Source organism: Primulina tabacum, chromosome 1 (assembly GCF_025594145.1).
Source record: "Primulina tabacum isolate GXHZ01 chromosome 1, ASM2559414v2, whole genome shotgun sequence".
Classification (NCBI taxonomy): Eukaryota; Viridiplantae; Streptophyta; class Magnoliopsida; order Lamiales; family Gesneriaceae; genus Primulina; species Primulina tabacum.
In genome coordinates, this window is record NC_134550.1 from 47,496,887 (window position 1) to 47,512,420 (window position 15,534).

At 34.5% G+C, this 15,534-nt stretch overlaps 1 protein-coding gene across 1 annotated transcript; it reads right to left on the reverse strand.

Annotated features, from left to right (window-relative positions):
• Positions 1–263: 263 nt before the first annotated feature.
• LOC142545253 (tetraspanin-18) lies at positions 264–9,180 on the reverse strand. Its single transcript, XM_075652321.1, has 6 exons — positions 8,719–9,180; positions 8,478–8,577; positions 8,050–8,130; positions 7,181–7,285; positions 6,542–6,730; positions 264–674 (listed from the first exon to the last, which is right to left on the reverse strand). Exons 1-6 carry the CDS (start codon positions 9,027–9,029, stop codon positions 609–611), a joined length of 852 nt encoding a protein of 283 aa, XP_075508436.1. The 5' UTR covers positions 9,030–9,180; the 3' UTR covers positions 264–608.
• Between the last annotated feature and the right edge of the window lie 6,354 nt (positions 9,181–15,534).

Below are 15,534 nucleotides of genomic sequence, written 5' to 3' on the forward strand. Positions count from 1 at the left end.
GAATTTTCCTGGATAGTTTTTCTATCTCTATTAAATTATGCAATAAAAATTATATGATGATAATTATACTTTCATAAAAACCAATATAGTTCTAAAATGAACATATTAGGCATGCCTGCGTAAATCAGAAGTATTTTAACTAAAAAAACACCAAAATTTAGAGTTGCTGTAACTTTCATGTTCTTCTATACACAATCCTTATCTGGCAGTGTTTCATAGGACATAATAGTCACGATGCTTGATTTTTTCAGACAAAAATTAGAAAAAAAATACCACTAGAATTACACAAGCAGAATTACATCAGTTCTTCGTGATTACATCAATATATTTATACACACATATATATACACTCTCAAAGTTACCAAAAGTACTCAACAACACAGCCTTCTTGAATTACTTCACTTTTTCAAAACATAAAAGGACTCTTAGCAACCATATTATGCCAATCGACAATGCATATATGCATTAAGCAAACAAAACACTCACGAAAGAACCATACAAACAAAAATAAAAAATAAAAAAATACCATAGATCACTTGTTAAGATAAAACAACAGGAGTATTTCTGCTTTCTGTTTCCTTTAAGAGGGTTAGTGCCTTTGTTGATCGTCACACATCAGTGGAAGCGTTTTGGTTTGGTAAATCATTTTCTGTGCTACCACTATTTGATCCATACTGCAACAATGAAATTCATGTAGGGAATTGAATTCAAGAACTATCAAATGATGAATTAGCAGGAAACCGGTTGAATAGGATATGAAATACTGATCAATTCATAACTATTTAGAAATTTAAAAGAGCAAAAACGATGTGAAAATCTTTAAATATATGAACTGGTAAATTAACTTCATTTGTGAGCAGCAGCAGAAACTGCAAGAAATAAATTAAGAAATATTTCTTGTCCAAGTAGCCGTGGACTCGTTCGTTACCCCATGTTAAATGAAAAAAAAACCACATTTTATTTGTAATTTTCTACATTATGTCACCAAATTACTTTCAAAAGCCTCCCTTCAATTAGATTCCAGGCCTGTCACTCCAGAATAAGAGGGTAATGATCATAATAAGACAGCTCCATTTATGAACTGTTTTGTTGCATGATTATTCGTTCGATGAGGGGCAGATCCTACTTTTCAACTAATCATCTCTATAACCAAGCCTCAAAAGGATTGTCATAATTTCCTCCTCGTTTAAGCCACTTTCATCCTTGAGTTTTTCATCTTTTAAGTGAATGATGATAACCAACTCATGCAAACTTAGCTATTACATTCAAACAACCCACATGTCCAAAGTCCTCAGAAATAACTAAATTTGACATAAGCACACAGTAACCCACATTAATGGTGGTATCGATACGGTCCAACTTTATTGCTAACTGGAAACTTTATTAATTTACCTGATGCATGCAAATATATTGATACGAATCTGACCGGGTGTTACGTGCTAATAGTTGAAAGGAGATTTAAGATGCGTTGTTGTCTCGTACTTTCAAGCTTGATTGTGATTAAAGATGATGAATCAAGCATATTCAAGCAAGTGGTGGAGTTCAACAAAGAATATACCGAAGGACCTATAACGAGGGAACGTAGCAAGAAGTTTAAAGAAGCACTTCAAGGATTCATGGTGAACTACCAAGGAAGTTCAACAAATGAGGTGTCTAAATTAGAGGAGTTTGGGGAACATGGACACAACAATGAAAGTGTTTGGAATGTTATTCAAGTGTTAAATGACCATGAGGACAGCAGCATGCGCGCCCCAGCACAAGATCTCGCGCAACCGCGCGCGCAAAGGGGCAGCAGGTGACGCGCACCAGCGCCACATTTGGCGTGGCTGCGCGCATGGCGCGCGCCATCGCGCGAGTTCCTGGCGCTGCCGCGCGCCGGATGCTTTTGAATGGACCGAATCTCGCGCGCCACCGCGCGAGATCATGCGCAGCCGCGCGCCCTTCCGTGTCAAAATTGTTATCTACTTTTATTAAGCCTTTTCATACAACTTTTCTTGTATTTTATTGTTTATATAATGCATTGTAAGGACCATGAACGAAATAATTGAAAGATATATCAAAGTTCTTGAGATTTCTCTCAAATTTACAAGGCAAAAGCTTTGTCTTCAAAATCAAATCAAACTTATCAAAGATTGCATCTTTGTGGCGTTTGTCAATTATTTTCGCACGGATTGTCAAAACAAGTTCTTTGAAGGTTCGTATGAAATTCGATTGTTTTTTAACGTTGATATTTGTTGCTAAATTATAATCGCTTAGAGGTGAATATCACAAATCGTTACTTGTTTCAAAAGATCGGGACAACATAATCGATTCTTGTTCGTTATTGAATTGAGGGCTCGATTTCAATAATCGTGTTTGCTTTTCATTCGTACGAGGATTCGTATCATTTGGTATCAGAGCATTTGGTTCTCTTTGATTCAAGTAAGTTATCGTTTCTATTTTCAAATCTGTTTAAAATTTCGTTCTGTTCTCAGATCTGTGTTATTCTTTCGTTGCTATTTTCAGATCTGTCTAAAAATTAAAAAAAAAATCCGTTCTGTTATCAGATCTGTGTTATCCTTTCGTTTCTATTTTCAGATCTTTCTAAAATTTTGTTCTGTTTTCAGATCTGTGTTATACTTTCGTTTCTGTTTTCAGAACCGTGTTATCCTTTGTATTGTTGTAAGATCTGCGTTATTCTAGCGTTCTTTGTTTTGCGCAGTCCAAGTGAGACAGTTGCGAGTGTCCACGAGTTGAATCTTGTTAGTTTGATATACAAGTACAAAGCTTGAGCACATCTTAGAGAAGGACTATCAAATTCGAGTGAAAACACTTGAGTGCGAGCGGTATTTCTTTCGAGTGATCGGTGAGTATTTTGTAGTGAAAAAAAAAGAGAAAAAAAAAAGGAGAGTCGAGTGAATTTTCATTGGAGTGACCAGTGAGGATTCGTGGTGAGAAAATTTATTCTTTATTATTTTCTACTAATTTTTTTCTTGCAGGTATAATGTTTGACGAACGTCAATTTCAAACAATGTTAGGTGGGTTGGATAGAATATGGGAGAAGGAGTTTAAGCCTCTACGAAAAAAATATAGGAGGTGCGAAGAAGAGGAAATACATGATAGGCAATATGATGAGGATAGGCGACGTAGAAGATTTGGAGGGAATAGATCGTTGTATTTGCATCGTGATGATGATAGGGGATGTGAGGAGAGTAGTGGGTATAGCAACCGGGGAGAGAAAATCATTGCTAGTCCAATGGAGCAGTCGAGATGTGAAGCTAGCAAATATGAATATCAATGTAAATTTAAAAACTCAAATTCTAGTACTTGTGATATTATATGTTGTTGGTGTTTAGCAATTGGGCATGAAATCAGCCAATGTCCACGTGAGGAGGTGATCGTAGTAAAATCACCAGTTGAACTTAATTCTCAAATGGAGGTTGATGTTGTGGGTGAGCTTGAATCCCGAGTGGAGGATGAGGTGGTTGTTGAGTCTGAACTTGGAGATGAGGTTGTAGTGGAACCTGAATCTGAATTTGATGTTATGAAACTTGTTGATGATGGTATTCCACTAGTTGATGAGTCGAATGATGTTAAACAATGTATAGTAGAAACTGAATCATTAGGTGGAGGAGAAGTGCTTAAATTGTCTAATATAGATATGGGGAGTAGGCAAGGAGCAATTATTGTACATCCATTTCTTGAGGGACAAAATGTTTCTCTTGTTCAATTGAATCCAAAAGGAGTCCTTGAGGTTCAATTGATACTTCATGACTTGAGTGAAAATGAATTTAAAATGGTCAAAAGAAAGAGTGAACAAAAGAGTGAGATGACCATAGAAATAAAAAGAGAAGAAAAGAATGAGATAAAAGAAAGAGAACAAGAAAAAGAGGCCAAAGAAAATGAAAAGAAAAATGAATTAAAGGCCCAAAAGAATCAAAAGAGTGAGGTTGAGAGTTGCTTGTTCTTGCATAAACCATTTCATGTACCTATGTACAAGTTGGTTTATTCTCATTGTGATGATATAGCCAGTTCAATCCCGAGCACTATTATTTCTCCTTTGCAGGATTTCGATGAAGACATGATGAGGAGACGAGCAAATGAGGAAGGTGTAAAAATGCAATGGGATGATCCATTTGATGTTGAGAACACTCACCGTGAGGTAAGGTTAGTTGCCAACGCAACAACCATGAGGTATGACTTTCGTCCTTATCTTACTTCGTTGTTGTGTTGTATTCAAGCGTTTGATGAGAGAGTTGAGAGTGGGATGTCTAAAGGGTCTAACTGTGAATTAACCTTTGTGCCTAGAAGTCATAGATTTGAGAATGATGACATATTGAATAGATCAAGTTTAAATGCTAGGTGATTGTGATTTTTCAAGAGTTGTCAAATTGATGAGTTTTAGTCATGACAATGAATTGTATGCATTATGTTCAAATCTTTGTGAAGAATTAAATGATTGCATGGATAGTACATGTGACGTGTCATATTTCCGTGATTTATATTTGATTGTTGATGGTTGTGAAGATTACATGGATAATACATTTATTGTGTTCTATTTGCATGATTTATGTTGGTTTGATGATGGTTATGAGAGGAGCAAGGATGAACATGACATGTGTTTAATTGGTAGCCATGAAGTAACTAGAGCCATAGATATGAGGCATGAATTTTTACTATGGTTGCATATGAGGAGGTATATTGAGTGGAATTGTGAAACATGCATTGCACGTAATAATTTTTATGATCATAATGAATACAATTTTAAGGAGGATAAATTGTTTATTCTAAATTCATTGCATGAGTTACATGCTGGTGATGCATATAGTGGTGTCTTTAGCTTTGATAAAATGCATGATTATATGTGTTGGTTGCATATGAAGAGGTATGTTAAGAGGTGTAGTGAAGGGTGCATTGGATATGAGGAAAGGGCATCTAAGTTTGATTCTTATGTGTCGCATCAATTATATCTTATTCCTAGTGGACTATGGTCGTACACGTGTATGGATTTCACTTGTGTGTTAACTAGGTCTAAGAAGGGGAGAAATCTGATATTTGTGATAGTTAATGATATCTTATCATTTGGTGTCACTCGTCAATTGGTGTATGTTGAGGATGATAAATACATATGGAAGGCGACCGTGAAGTTGGAGTTTCTAGTGCTGATGGAGCGAGTAAATGATAGCGTCTACAATATTGAGCTTAAAGGTAAGCATGTTGATAATATAGTTCTTGTTATTACTAACTTGCTTCGTTTTTGTGTAGGTAGACAAGATTTGAGGACAAATCTTTTTGAAGAAGGGAGTATGATACGAATCTGACCGGGTGTTACGTGCTAATGGTTGAAAGGAGATTTAAGATGCGTTGTTGCCTCGGACTTTCAAGCTTGATTGTGATTAAAGATGATGAATCAAGCATATTCAAGCAAGTGGTGGAGTTCAACAAAAGAATATACCGAAGGACCTATAACGAGGGGACGTAGCAAGAAGTTTAAAGAAGCACTTCAAGGATTCATGGTGAACTACCAAGGAAGTTCAACAAATGAGGTGTCTAAATTAGAGGAGTTTGGGGAACATGGACACAACAATGGAAGTGTTTGGAATGTTATCGCTTTTGGAGCAGATTGACTCGAGACTGGATTAGGCAAGGTTCCACTTCCGTCGAAACAGGACAAGTGTTAAATGACCATGAGGACAGCAGCATGCGCGCCCCAGCACAAGATCTCGCGCAACCGCGCGCGCAAAGGGGCAGCAGGTGACGCGCACCAGCGCCACATTTGGCGTGGCCGCGCGCATGGCGCGCGCCATCGCGCGAGTTCCGGCGCTGCCGCGCGCCGGATGCTTTTGAATGGCCGAATCTCGCGCGCCACCGCGCAAGATCATGCGCAGCCGCGCGCCCTTCCGTGTCAAAATTGTTATCTACTTTTATTAAGCCTTTTCACACAACTTTTCTTGTATTTTATTGTTTATATAATGCATTGTAAGGACCATGAACGAAATAATTGAATGATAAATCAAAGTTCTTGAGATTTCTCTCAAATTTACAAGGCAAAAGCTTTGTCTTCAAAATCAAATCAAACTTATCAAAGATTGCATCTTTGTGGCGTTTGTCAATTGCTTTCGCACGGATTGTCAAAACAAGTTCTTTGAAGGTTCGTATGAAATTCGATTGTTTTTTATCGTTGATATTTGTTGCTAAGTTATAATCGCTTAGAGGTGAATATCACAAATCGTTACTTGTTTCAAAAGATCGGGATAACATAATCGATTATTGTTCGTTATTGAATTGAGGGCTCGATTTCAATAATCGTGTTTGCTTTTCATTCGTACGAGGATTCGTATGATATATTGAGTTGTAATATAAAACTTGATTTTAAGTATAGTAACTTTTTGTGTAAAATGCAATGTTATGTTTTAATTTTCATTTTATTATAGTTACTTTTTATTAAAAATAAGGGTGCTACATAATGCGGTATTTCGGAAAGGAAATTTGGTTTATTATAGAAATATAAAGATTGGTCACTGACAGTTATTGACCTGGTATAAGTAGTAAAAATACCGACCTTTTTCCTCATCCTTGAACTCCAGATATAAGAATCACCCTTAGTCGATCCAGATGCTTGGCTTGAGTACGTATTAAGCAGTGGTTCCCTAGCTCTAGTCTGAGTACCATTATCCTCCTCAATATCATCGTCCCCGCTTCGATTGGATACCAAGTATCTGAGTATCACCGCAAAAAGTACAGAAAGTACCTGAAAAAGAATAACAGGAATCGTATCTTCAACATCAAAAAGAATTTGACCAACAAAAATCATGCAGGCCCTGAAATAAAATGTGCTGATGAAAATCTATTCTAACTGCAGTTGTTGGAAACTTCAACGCTGAAAAAACAGCCATTATAACAATTCAAACACTCAAAAGCACAGATATGTTGAGTTGGCAAAAATGAGTAGTAAAAGTAAAAGATCATAACGAATTATAATATATTGCCCAATCTAATAGAATCATCCATTCATCGTATTGCCTCTAGCTCTAGAAGGCGGTGAATAATTTTTGCGGTAATTCGATCATTTATTATAACACGTGTCTCTTCATCATTTCAGAGAGGATCCTTGTGACTGGAAAAACCTAATTCATCGTGTCAACAAAATATACCTGGGTTAAATTTAAAACATTATAAACGCTCGAAAAACTGAACATGCCTGAATTACAGCAATAGCTATGCCAACCCACTCAAAGATATCAACATTGTCCTCTATAAAGGTGCGGAGACTGTCGAGTTCTCCAGTTGGGTCAAGTGGGAGGTCCTGAAAAAATTATGTCAAAGATGAAGCAAGTAAAAGCATGTGAATCATCATACAAAAATTAACAGAGAGTGTACAATCGGTAAGATCTATATTGTTGCTTTGCTCTTGGTTTATTTTCGCATTTGTGTTTTTTGCATGTTTCATTCTGAATATTGCATCAGGAACCAAAACAAGGTAACCCTCATTCTCAGGTTCCAGACGAGGATTAGCTAGACTTCTACATCATATATGGAAATAGTTAAATAAGGAATGGCATGTCTCTACTTCCCACATTCACAGCGAAGGCAATCAAGCTGCTGATTAACTTGCTAATACAGCTATTAATCAACAATCTTCTATGGTATTCTCTGGTGACTTTCTTCACAAGCTGGGCACTTATCTTCTAGAAGATAACATGAAGGCTTCACTTTAGTGTTTTTAGTTTTCTTCCCATTGCGTCTATTGAGCCCATTATGCACCATTAAAATATCTGATTGACGTGAAAAACATCGTTTAGTGACAAAGCGACACTTGTCTTTGTTTCTTGAGTGATCAATTGGATAAGTTTGTCAGGAGAAATGTTTGAATTTCTTTGCCACGAATAATTCACAGCCGCATTTTGTTTTTTGGTTTCATCATACAAATCATTTCATTCGGTTTAACTTAGAATCGATAATTTCAATTCTAGTAATTAGATAATAGTTACATGGAAACTGCATGGACTCAAATCCAGAGTCTACCACTTGAGAACCTAGCAACTCCCCATATTCAGTTGATAGATGTACCTTCTCCCAATGGTGATCCAGTGCAATAAAAGCAACCAAACCAGCTTCCAACAGAACAAATACTGTAATTAGCAACGCATACTTTTTTATGTGGTCAAGGGTTAGCAATATCACGAGACTAAAATGGTTCAAAAGCATTTGAGCCACTTTAGACGAGATTTCTTAAAGAAAATGAGATAAACTAGCACAACACGCAGAATTAACCAGATGATTTCTACTCAATTCCCAGGGAGAAAAAAAGAATCCTGATAGGCATCAATAAGTCAGAGCATCCGTTTCAGTATTTGTAAAGTTTCAATCAGAATCCGACTTCATTCTAAATTTAAGAATTATCCCAATAATCAGTATGAAGATAAAAAAATTATAATATTTTCATTGAACTTCTCATGCGGGAGAGACCACAAAAATAGATTCTACAAAAAGGATACAAAGCAAAGACAGCAGCCATTGATCGATTCAGCTGCAATGTGACCAATGCAAGTGATATAACATACTAAAATTCCGATTCCCATAAAACCATATATAAACCTGTCACGAAATACATATACAGAAAAATAAATAAGGTGATCCTGATTCCAAAAACTAAACATAAAATATACAAGTAGAAAATACAAATTCAAGATCTCGACAAATACATACTGAATTAAACTATAAACAAAGTATGCGTACCATGGAGCTGGAAGAGAGTGCAAACCCATGCGGAGCGCATTGTCGTCGAATGAAACGACACCATACGCAAAATTCATAGTAATGATGACTTGAGCATCCAGCTCAACTTCAGAGTCACTGGGCGAAGGAGCTGGCGGAGGAAATTCGTCGCGGTGGTTCTGCCACTGGGTAAGCATGTAAGCAGAGTATATAACAATGGCTACACCTACGAAAGCCTGCAGAAAATTCAAGAATTTCAGAATGAATGACACGAATGTATGACACCATGGGGTTCGCATTGCAGATTTTCTCTCCCTTTCTGGGGGAGCCATTGGAGAATCCAAATTCAAAGAAAAGTGAATCTCAGGAACCCAATTCCACTTCGTAATTAATTTTTTTTTTTTTTGCTTTTTTTTCGAGTGTAGACTGGATACATTTCTTTCTTTCTTTTTCTTTTTTTTTTTTTAGAGGAAATTTTTTTCTTGCTATGGCCGATGAGTCATGACGCTGGCTTTTCTTGTCTCTTTCATTTGGAGACAGGCAGAGAGAGTTATATGCCAGCCAGATTCTCAACTGGACCCTTTGGAAACTATTGGGCCTTAATAAGCCCAAAAAAAATGATTTTAAAATATAATCGGGGTTTTTTAGAACGAAAATTTGAAAAAGTTGGATATATTTGAATGAAATATTATATTAATTAGACTTAAAAAACAATAAAAAGTCAAACAATGCGTAAGTATTATTTTTCAAGGGTAAATCCAAGAGTCAATATTTATTTTGGCTATGTGGGGCATCGATTTTTTGGCTTAAAAAATTTGATACATGAATAATCCATGCTCCTCGAATAACATATAATTAATCAAGGACAAGTAATTATGGTAGTGTTTGCAAACTTCGAAAAAAAGAAGAAGTCAGTAATCACTTTTTTAAACGAGTAGATCTCTTGTGAGACGGTGTTACGAATCTTTATTTGTAAGAACGAGTCAAACTTACTGATATTCACAATAAAAAATAATATTCTTAGTATAAAAATTAATATTTTTTCGTGAAATATTCAAATAAGATATTCATCTCACAAAATACTACCCGTGAGACCGTCTCATACAAGTTTTTATCATTTTAAATATTTGCACACACTGTTTGTATCTCATTGTTAGGTTATAAAGCACGGAAAAATTGGTAAATAGTGATGAACAATCGAGATAAGAAATTATAGCGATACAAATTGTGAATTAAAACGAAATTTTTTTGTGGGTTAAGAAAATCAAATATGGTTAATCTTTTTGAAAAAATAAATAAATCAATCAATCAATCAAATATATATGTAATTTACTAATAATTTTAGTGTTTTTTATAATATCAGGGTGCTGATAAATTTACGATAAGAGGCTTTTTTGTTGAATGACAAATTTTAAATAAATAAAGAAAAATTTGACATTGAATAAAAAGACGCATCGTGACAATAAAATTTGAGCAAAGACTTGTATGAGATGATCCCACTGGTTATATTTTGTGAGACAGATATCTTATTTTGGTCATCCATGAAAAAATAGTACTTTTTATGCTAAGAGTATTACTTTTAATTGTGAAATCGGTAGGGTTGACCCGTCTCACTGATAAAGATTCGTGAGACCGTCTCACAAGAGATCTACTCTAAAATTTGTCAGTATATGGATTTCAAGTTTAGTAATATAGATACATAGATATATTTAATAACAACAAAGCATAAAATAAAAAAATATAGAATACGGAGCTATTAACGTAAATAATTAGTAATTTCAAACATGAAATTATTGGTTGATTAGTTGAATGAAATTTCGAAGAACGAGTAGAGTTGATAAAAAGTCGTCCGACTAAATTTTTTTTTGGGGAAAGGAAAAGTCGTCCAATTTAATTGTGTGTGAGTGATGCTCAACTTAAAAACCAATTCAAATAGAGAGGTCTAATGTAGCTAAAAAAACATTTGTATCTGAATGATTATTTGGATTGTTATTTACTTGATTGGATTTAATTTATTTTGTTTTGGAGTTTTGTCGGCTTTTACTTGAACGGTTGATTATTAATTGTTGGTTTGTGTCTAGCCGACACTTGTATGTGACTGTTTATGAATTCAACAATATCGTCCTTGAGACATTTTTATTTTTCAGGTATTTTAAATTTTTTGTATGTACTATTTACGGGTAGATCATGCAGAAATTTTTATAGGCCCGAGGTTTATTTTTGAAGTATTTTTAAATCATTTTCTACTACATAATTAATCTAATAAATATTTTTTTATAAGTAATTATAATAAGTGAGCCTCACGGTTTAAATTATTAAAAAAAAACAAATCAAAGTTCCCCAAAAAAATGAATTTTATGTAATTAACTTCTCATGCATAGACATGTTTTTAAAACAATTTAAGGGATCTTATATACAACTTATTTGAAAAATGACTTAATTTCATCTCATAACATGTATACCCATCATTGTAATTATTAAACTTTTTTTTATGCCGTGGGAATCCGCAACCACTATCATTCGGTGTGCACTAAGTAAACCTCGTGTTACAAACTGATCTCAACTCATTGGATTATAGTCCAATGCATGATACGAAAAAGATATAATAATCACAAGTTTACGTCCTACAATCTTTTGCCCTATTCGCCTATAAACAAATTTCCATGTGTTATTCTTGTGTGGAGACCTCAACTCTTCTTCAATTGAATCCCTCCATTTCCTATAATTTACACACTTCATAGCCTCATTGTATGTTAAAAGATTCTTCACCACATGTCTTAGTGGTTGTTGTGTGAGAAAAAGCTGTACAATTTGTGGATTTATGATTCTTCTAATTCTGTCACTTGCCAAGAGATTCTCATCATTTTTGTTCAAGATCTGGCAAGTCACTTTCCTTCTGATTTCACTCACTCTACTTTTGTTGAGCGTATAAGTGAACTCCACCTCAAACTCCAATTTGTCTATTGATTCGAGTGGTTTATCAGTCGTTTTTTCCGGAGCCCGAGAGTGATACATATCATGTTCCCTAAAGATTTCATCCTTATTGTTAAACAATTTAGGACGTCCATCTTCAATACAGCAAAGTCTATACTTTTTTACTCCTTCTGGGAATCCGATAAACATACATTTAATACTTTTGGTTCAAATTTTCCTTTGTTTGTGTGAGCATAGGCCACACATCCAAAAATCTAAGGTGATCTAGCGTTGGTTCGTGTCCTTAATTACCACTTCTCCATTGAAGTTTTGAGGTCAATAGTTATAGATGGGTTTCTGTTGATAACATACATTGCAGTAGCTACGACTTTTGCCCATAAATCCTTTGTTAAATTTGCACTAGACATCATGCACTCCACCCTTTTCCATGATTATCCTATTTAATCTTTTAGCCAATACATTTTGTTGACGAGTCATCCTTATTGTGTAGCGTCTCTCAATACCAATGTCTCTGCAAAATTTATTAAAACCCTCACTAAAAAGTTCCAATCCATTATTTGTCCTTAATTTCCTAATTTTCTTCTCAGTTTGTGTTTCAACAAGGACTTTCCAGCCCTTAAAATTTATAAATGCTTCATTTTTATTCATCAAAATTAACACACAAACTCTCCGAGAATAATCAACTACTATGGACGTAAATTACTTTGACCACTGTGAGATGGTTCCCTCGAAGGTCCCCATAGATCACTATGCGTATATTAAAAAATCTCTTTTGTAGTGTGTTTTGCAAAATCTCTAACCTTTTTGCCTTACCATAGATGCAATGTTTATAACAAAAAGTGAGTTATGTGACTTTGTCACAACCAAGTAAGCCTTGTTACTTAATTCCTTAAGTCCGCCTTCACTTATATGGGCAAGTCTTTTGTGCTAGAGTTGTGCATCAGGCACCTTCATCTCGCAACACATATCTCCCACAATAGCTTTTTGCTTGTAGTAAGTACAAGCCATTCTCAAGTATCCCTTTCATCACAAGTAACCCTTTTGAAACTTTCATATCTCCACATTCTGCTTTACAACTAAAACCATGTGTGTCCAGCATTCCAAGAGATATAAGATTTCTCTTCAGGTCTGGTACATGTCTTACATCTCTTATGACCTTTTGAACCTCATTATCCAGCTTCAATATGATGGATCCAATGCCTGCTACTTTGGAGGCCTTACTGGAGTCCCTTCACTTTTCTTGTACGAACGGAAGTACTGTTTGTATGGGCACATATGATATGTGCATTCCTGATCAATAATCCATTGATCGTCAACGTTCTGATCACCAAGGCACAAAACTTCAGCACTCTCATAGAGGCTATATTAAAATCTCCATTTTCTTTTGATTTATTACAGGATCTGATACTCACGGAAATTTTAGGGTTCGATTCCAGCAAGTGTCACTAGTCCAGACGCAGGCTTTGAATTCGCCTTGAGACTGAAATCACAAAGAAGACCGTTAGAGGGAGGCCAGGAGGGTGTCCTGGCATAGCCCCTCTGACGCTCAAGTCAGAGACTGGGGATATAAGTGGAGAGCAGCTAAGGGTGCTGCTGAAAACAATATATTGAATTTTTCAACTGAACACTCAAACCTGGTATTTATAGGAGAATACATGGGCCCTTGATGGGCTTGTCTTCCATTTTGGGCTAGGGATGAGCCAGTGATAGTGGGCCCATCTATAGGATATTAGGATCGTTTCTTGCGCTAGGGATAGTCTATTTTAAAATTCCGTTTTTTAAAATATAGAATTTCTTTTTATCTTTATACTTAGACCCTGATGAGTTCTTTGGATTTAAATCACGTTTCTCAAATCGACCACAAACATTCAATCTCCATAAACCGGTAACCAACTGCAACCGCCGATCAATACTTATTCTAGATGACCTCTTACTGTAGGTAACTTCACTCTACACCACCTTCAACGCCCATGTATTTTCTACACATCTCCATTCCCTTTATGCACTTTATAGTATTCTTTGACCAATGCTGAATCATTTTTAACACTCCAGGCTAATGCAATAGCTTACTAATCATGCTAGCCACGTGCATAAATTGGGTTTGTGCGCGACAAGATCACCCGATAAGGTGTTGTTAAGGAGAATCGAACTTTTGACAATTGGTCAAATGCTCACTTATTCCATGAATTCAGACAACCTCGAGAGCTGATAATGATTAAACATACACTGATGGATATAACCGAGTGATTACTCATCACACACTTTGCTTATAATTTATGGCAAAACTACAATCATCCTATGTTGCGGTTAGACCAATTTTGTCACCTCAACTTGTTGCCCGTAAACTATGCATTGCACATTTTATTTTGAAATATAATCAATCAAAATGACGTGAATTTTACGTACGTATATTTCTAAATATATGCAAAACTTGTACCTATTTCAAAATTACCTTTTTAACTTGTACGATTACACTAATTCCATACTTTTCGTGAGTTTAAATCAATACATTTTGTATATTTATATCTGGTAAATAAATACTCCCTCTTCATATATATATATATAGCAAAAATTTGTGTGATACAGTCTCGTATTTCGTGAGACAGATCTCTTATTTGGGTCATCTATGAAAAAATATTACTTTTTATGCTAAGAGTATTACTTTTTATTATGAATTATTGGTAGGATTGACCGTCTCACAGATAAGGATTTGTGAGACCGTCTCACAATAGACCTACTATATATTTATTTTTATTTCACACACATTAAGAAAATCATTGAGAAAACAATATTTCATACAAACATCTTATTTTATTCATGTTTAATTCATTTTTAAAAATAGTTGTACGTTCGTCAATACTTAGTTAATATGAATATATGTAATCGTAAAACAAAAAAATACAACAAAATTTAAAAAAAGAACTATATATTTGAGACGATCGAAAAAAATTAAGTCTAATTAATTGGATCGAGATATACAATTTAGATATATATATAGTAATTAATGGATATCATATATATTTTTATTGATAATATTCAGTACATGCCCACCGAGTCTTCCTATTATTTAAATTTTGGTATTTGTCACTTTAAACTATTCCTTGAATATACTTCGGTTATAAATGCTCATAATTTATTTGTCAATACCAAAGACCACGGCTAACATATTACAGCAGCAATTATTATTGCATGGAAATTAAAAGCAGAGCAATCGATCAATTTATTTAAGAAAAAATGTTCGTTTTAGTTTTGGATGTATTGATGTATAATATTTTTGGTTATATATGTTTCGCTGAATTAGTTATAATTTTATAAGCAAAAACTTGTGTTAGACGGTCTCACGGGTCGTATTTTGTGAGACGAATCTCTTATTTGGGTCATCGATGAAAAAATATTACTTTTTATGCTAAGAGTATTACTTTTTATTGTGAATATCAGTTATTTGGGTTATCCATGAAAATATATTACTTTTTATGCTAAGAGTATTACTTTTTATTGTGAATATCGGTAGGGTTGACCCGTCTCACAGATAAAGATTCGTGATACTGTCTCACAAAAGACCTACTCAATTTTATAACTATGTTCTTTTGATTAATTTTAGTCATTCTTCCTAAAATAATGTAAATAAATGACAAATTTATTGTTAAATTTTTGTAGTTTCATGGATAAAAAAATTTCTCGAGACAAACATGTTTGTTCGAAAAATAATTATAAATTTTAAGAAAGATATTAGTCATTGACGAAAATAACTAAAATTGATTACAAGACTTTAGTAGGTTCAACAAAATATACATAACTAAAAATATTACACACTAATACATACAAAATTAAAATTGGATTTTTAACACTATAAAAATGTATTTCAAGATTCAAATTCTTTCAATTTCATTATTAAAATATATT

Coding starts and splice junctions, on each gene's coding strand:
- LOC142545253 (XM_075652321.1), bottom strand. CDS start 9,029: ATGGCTCCCCCAGAAAGGGAGAGAAAATCTGCAATGCGAACCCCATGG. Junction 8,578..8,718: donor CACTCTCTTCCAGCTCCATG/GTACGCATACTT, acceptor ATTTCGTGACAG/GTTTATATATGGTTTTATGG. Junction 6,731..7,180: donor TAGCTATTGCTGTAATTCAG/GCATGTTCAGTT, acceptor ATTCTTTTTCAG/GTACTTTCTGTACTTTTTGC.